General features: G+C 44.6%; 1 protein-coding gene across 2 annotated transcripts in view; it reads left to right on the top strand.

Annotated features, from left to right (window-relative positions):
* The first annotated feature begins 857 nt into the window (after nt 1–857).
* TCF7L1 (transcription factor 7 like 1) overlaps nt 858–6,000 on the top strand; it is a 76,797-nt gene continuing 71,654 nt past the window's right edge. The window contains exons 1-2 of one of the 2 annotated variants that reach the window (XM_089692466.1): nt 858–1,215; nt 4,018–4,078. In XM_089692466.1, coding sequence (XP_089548592.1) covers nt 1,030–1,215; nt 4,018–4,078 — 247 coding nt within the window. In that variant the 5' untranslated portion in view covers nt 858–1,029. The remainder of the gene's footprint in view (nt 1,216–4,017; nt 4,079–6,000) is intronic. The other variant, XM_089692467.1, reaches the window with a different exon arrangement.

Here is a 6,000-nt window from a genome sequence, read left to right as displayed (position 1 = left end):
AAATTAGGACATTTATTGTTCCATACACTTTAAGATTTAGACAGATCATCAACAGAGATTGTCCTGACCAATCAGCTAAAACTATCTTTGGATGATTTCTTGACACAATCTGCTGGAGATGTCAGCAGGGCAACATAGAGGAACTCCAGGATTGATCAGAGATCTCAGCTCCTCCATGCCGAAACTTCCAGGCAGCAAATGTTGTTTTCTTGAGGAGTGCGCATTGCTCTGCTCTGGCTGCAGAAGAGTTAAGTGGTGCAGCCCACCCCCTGCCCTCCCCCTCCAGGAGCACAAGGGTTAATGTTGGCCCCATTCCCTCAATTGTCCATTGAGCAGTTCTTTTTAAAGAAGTGTCAGTTTGCAGTGCAGACTCCTCCCCTGGATCCTGGCTGGGGATCGGGCTCCTGCAGGTCCACATTACAGTCTGCCCAGGGAAGGGAGCACGATCGGTCCCTACAGTCTGGGGGTGCCTCATCTTCCCCTCCCCCCCACCTCCAGGAAAAAAAAAAGAAAAGAAAGAATCCAGGAGAGCGGATTCCTGATCAGCAGTGTGGAGTGCCTGGCTCTGGAATCTCTGCCGACCTGGAGCTGCGTGTTGGCTGCAACTTTCCAGGAACTTCAGAGCCCCCCCAGTGCTCCCCTCCCCTCCCCCTCCATGGATCAGGACTGAGCCCGGGCTGAGGGTCCCTGCATGGACCGGGCCTGATCGGATTGGAGCATACAAAGACTTTCTTATCCGGGATCTCATTCCTGAGGATTGTGCAGGAAGTTTAGTGGGAGGAGAAGGAGGGGGACCTGGCTGTACAGTGTAGTGGGGGGGAGGGAGGCAGTGTGATGGGGGGACAGGCAGTGGGGTGGGGGGGCTGACACCCGGACTCTGTACTTCGGGGGGAGCCGCAACTTTTCTCCAACTTGTCGGCGGGCTATGAGTCTGTCCTAGTGCGGGGGAGTCGGCTATAGATCGGATCGGCTCGGCTGTAGATCGGACCGTCTGTTCTCTTCTGTCCGGGATCGTCATTCGGGATCGCCATGCCTCAGCTGAACAGCGGCGGGGGGGACGAGCTGGGGGCCAACGATGAGCTGATCCGCTTCAAGGACGAGGGCGAGCAGGAGGACAAGAGCCCCGGGGAGGGATCGGCCGAGGGGGACCTGGCCGACGTCAAGTCATCGCTGGTCAATGAGTCGGAGAATCACAGCAGCGACTCCGACTCGGAGGTGAGAGATGAACCCCCACCCTGAGTGCCCTGTGCAGCACCCCCATTCGATGCACCCAAATGTGTGTGGAGCACCCCTACTATATGTCCCCTGTGATTTACAACACCCCCATTGGATGTACCCCAATGTTTTGTGTGGAGCACCCCTATGTCCCTTGTGATTTACAGCACCCCCATTGGATGCATCCCAATGTTTTGTGTGGAGCACCCCTACTATGTCCCCCTGTGACTTACAGATGTCCCCCTGTGACTTACAGTACCCCCATTGGATGTACCCTAATGTTTTGTGTGGAGCACCCCTACTATATGTTCCCCTGTGTGATTTACAGCATCCCCATTGGATGCACCCCAATGTTTTGTGTGGAGCACCCCTAGTATGTCCCCCTGTGATTTACAGCACCCTCATTAGATGCACCCTTACTATGTTCCTCTGTGATTTACAGCACCCCTATTGGATGCACCCCAATGTTTTCTGTGGAGCACACCTACTATGTCCCCTGTGATTTACAGCACTCCCATTGGATGTACCCCCAATGTTTTGCGTGGAGCACTCCTACTATATGTCCCCTGTGTACTCTACAGGACTGCCATTGTATGTACCCCAATGTTGTGTGGAGCACCCCCTATTATGTGTACCCCTGTATGATCTACAGGACTGCCATTGTATGTACCCCTGTGCGATGTGGAGCACCCTCTATGTACTCCTGTGTGATGTGGAGCACCTCATTGTGTGGTCTACAGCACCCCCATTGTATGTACCACAATATTTTGTGTAGCACCCCTATTATCTCCCCTGCGTGATCTACAGGACTACAATCCTATGTACCCCAATGTTTTATGTGGTGCACCCCTGGTTATATGTACCCCTGTGCGATGTGGAGCACCCCATTATGTGTAGTCTATAGCGCCCCCATTGTATGTACCCATATGTTTTATGTGGAGCACCCCCTATTATATGTTCCACTGTTTTGATGTGCAGGACCCCTATTGTATGGATTATATATCCCCATTATATGTATATAATGGGTAATCTACAGTACCCCCGTGTGATCTATAACACACCCCACTATGCGGTGCGAGCCGAACCCCCACTCCAAGTGTCATGGGCAGAGCCCCTCCCTCCCCCAGCGGCTCAATTATGGATCCCTGTTATAAATGATGGGTGATTTACAGCACTCCAGTGATCTAAAGCACCCCATTATATGTACTCCTGTGTGTATAACACCCCATTATGTGATCTACAGTACCCCATTGTATGTACCCCAATGTTTCATGTGTAGCACCCCTTTGTCCCCCAGTGTGATCTCTAGCACCCCTTATTCTATGTACCCCCAGTGTTATTTACAGCACTCTAATTGTATGTACCCCAATGTCATATGTAGCACCCCCTTAGTCACCCTATGTGATCTACAGCATCTCCATTTATATGTATTGTATATCTATATGCTGTTATACAGCTCCCCTATTGTATGTACCCCAATGTTTCATGTGGAGAACCTATTTTATAATTGTATAGCCCTTAAATGTATATGATCTACAGCACCCCAATATATGTATCCCCTGTGTGAACTACAGCACTCCCCATTCTGTGTGAAATACAGCACCCCCATTTGTATGTGCCCCTCTGATCTACAGCACTCCCATTGTATGTATCCCAGCACCCCACGTAATGTGTCATGTAAAGCACCCCCTAAGATTTTGTTTAAAGCTCCCCAATTCTGTGTACCCCCATATAATGCACAACTCAACTATTCAATATACCCCAATGTGTCAAGAGCACCTCTTCCATTCTATGTAGCCCAATTTAATGTACAGAGCACCTAATCAATATACCTCAATGTGATGTGCAGCACCCAGTGTAGTGTGCATCATCCATGTTCCCCAATGTGATATGCAGGACACCCTAATTTTGCATACCTGAATCTGTGTACCCAAGTGTGATGTATAGCTCTTCTGATTCTATGTACCCCCTGGCCCAGTGTGATATGAAGCACCCCAATTCTATGTACCTGACTCTATGTACCTTGGTGTGATGTGTAGCTCCACTGATCTGTGTACCCCAATGTGTGATGTAAAGCTTTCCAGTTCTGTGTACCCCAATGTGTGATGTACAGCTCCCAAATTTAATGCAGCCTGGTGTGCTTTGATGGCACCCGCCCCTATATTGTGTGATGTGCAGAGCCCCAGTTTTGTGAAACGTGTGGATCCCCAATTTTACTTAGCCCATTGAGATGTGTGGTGCCCCAGTTCTATGCACCCCTGTATATGCTGTGCAGTTCCTCTAATCTCATTAGATTTATTGTATGGTCTATATCTTCCTTCAGCTACATATATGGTGACTGCATCCTTATGACCACAATGTACAAGCTGCAGCAGGTCCAATATTTGATTTCAATCAGTACCAGTTCTTTCCACCGATAAGATGTGTAATGAACCCCAATATGTCAGCTCTCCAGATCCCACACCCACACAAATGTTCTGCAGCTTGAAATCTGAAATATGATTTGCAGACCCCCCAATATTGCCCCCCATGGACTAATTCCATCCTTTTAATGACCTAACCATGCATTCCTGGATTGGCCATCACTCCCCATATGTTCCCAGTCCTCCGTACACAGAGGGCCTGGGGCATGGTTCAGGCTCCTCTAGTGAACTCTTCTGCCCAGTACTAAGTCATGCTAGCCACCCTTCATCCAACTTTTGACCTATACACATAACTCGGCACTAAGCCTCCCTTCTCTGAACCATAAAGTGGGGCAATGATCTACAATCATTGTTGACTGACCTAACTTTGATTTTTCAGGTGGAGAGACGACCCCCTCCCAGAGAAAGCTTTGAGAAGCCTCGGGATTACCTGTCAGAAGGTGAGTCACCCATCACCCACTTTTCACATCCTCATCCATTCGCATCTTATTTTTCTTGAGCAGCCAGAGAACATGATGTAGAGGTTGTGGAATTAAAACAAAAACAAACAAAAAAAACAAAAAACCTAAAACTGCTACATTGATGGTGTCATCTATCCCAAAATGGAATGCTAGTCTCATAAGTGTCTAGATTTAATAACATTTTTATGCATTTTACTTGGATTGCTTTACCTTAATTCTAGAGCGGTGTTGTATATAAAGTGTACAATACAATTCTAGACATATCATTTATCATTATTATATAATTATACAATGATAATATGCCTCTGACTCAGCCACTGGAATTTAGTAAACGTTTTCACCCAGTATCTTTAATAAGGCAGTGAGCAATGTGCGCTAATCTAAATCAACCAATTAGAATGTCTCTTGTACTGTTTGGGCTGCTCTAAATGGGTAGAATGGGAATCTGACACTGGGCTCTGTCCTTTTTTGTTGTACTTGTCACATACACTTCTAAAGCTGCCAAAGTTGAACCTTATCCAAACTCAAGAAGAAAATTGAAAATATTGCAGCTTTCCTGTCCTCCGAGGTGGTAGTTGAGTTTGTGTTTGTTTTTTTATTTATTTATTTATTTTTGTGGTTTGTTTTTTTGGGGTTTTTTTTGTGTGGGTTTTTTTTATTGTGGGTTTTTTTTTTTTTTTTTTTTTTTTTTGCAGTGATCCTTCAAGCAGCACACTTCCTGTGCTATGGTAACAACCATACTGTATCAAGTGGGAGACGTGGTGTCATCCTCGGAAGGAAGTGTGTTAGGACTATATAATGCCTCCCCTTTTCATAACACTGGGGAGGTGTTTTATAATCAATGAAAGCTGGGAACAATGCGAACTGATAACTGTTTGCAGAGGAACACTAAATTATCAGTTCACAAATTTGCTGGATGAATGGTTAAATTTATGTCAAACCGGTATAACCAAATGTTTTCAATTGTATGTTTTAACAGACCAAAAGGGAGCAAATATGAGACACTTATTGTTAGTTTGCATACACATTAAGGGTTAATTGCGTCTTGAGCTCATCACATCCTTAAAATACTTGTTTTGGGTATGAGAATTTTGAATGCCATTTGTCAGGGTAGAGCATATGATTTCAGAAGTTGCTTTTTTAGGTTTTTTGGAACTGTTTTTTAGCACATGCAGACATTTGTCTTTTAGTTCCTCTATCTCATGTTTTAAAGTCAGACTAGGCTTTACATAAATGCATGTAATGGAATTCTATAAATAGTTTTCTTTTTCAAAAAGTGACCGATAATTTTCATTAATGCTGTAACTTTGTCCAAAAATCTGAGGGCCCATTCACAACATATGTGTTTGGTATTCCTAATGTATAGACAAGGCAATTTGCCTTCATTTCTGTGTGTTTAACATCACTGCACTGCAGTAGTGGGCACTGAGAAAAAAAAAGTAAGATTTGCAATTTTTTTTTTCTTTTTCCTAATGCAATGCACTGTATTACAACCCACTTTGGTGACTAATGATGAATGAAATGTCACTTTATGCCATTTCCAATAACGTTGAAAAAAAAAATGAAAGTGAACAATGCGTTTGGTCATTTATGTTGCATGTGCACCCCAGTACTAGAATGCAGCCTCTGGTGTGCACTGGCCCTTGATACATGTTCCAGAATTTCCATACCGCCTCTGGTTGTCGGAGCCTCAATTTTGAGCTCTGTTTTATGAAGTTGCAGTTCTGTATCTTTTACTTGCAATTTTTTTTGTTTTGTTTACTGGATAAAATTGTACATTTTTATTTCTGTTCTGTATTATAAATTACTTTACTTTTTATATTTCAAAGTGTTTATTGAGGTTTTAAAGTATAGCTAAAGGCAAAACTTTTTTTAGGTTAGTATAGAGAGCAAAGGGATTG

The sequence above is a fragment of the Staurois parvus genome, unplaced genomic scaffold, assembly GCF_062004578.1.
Source record: "Staurois parvus isolate SC_StPar_1 unplaced genomic scaffold, SC_StPar_1.0 ptg000586l, whole genome shotgun sequence".
Lineage (NCBI taxonomy): Eukaryota > Metazoa > Chordata > Amphibia > Anura > Ranidae > Staurois > Staurois parvus.
Note: the sequence above shows the minus strand (reverse complement) of the source record. Positions and strands in the feature narration are given on the sequence as shown.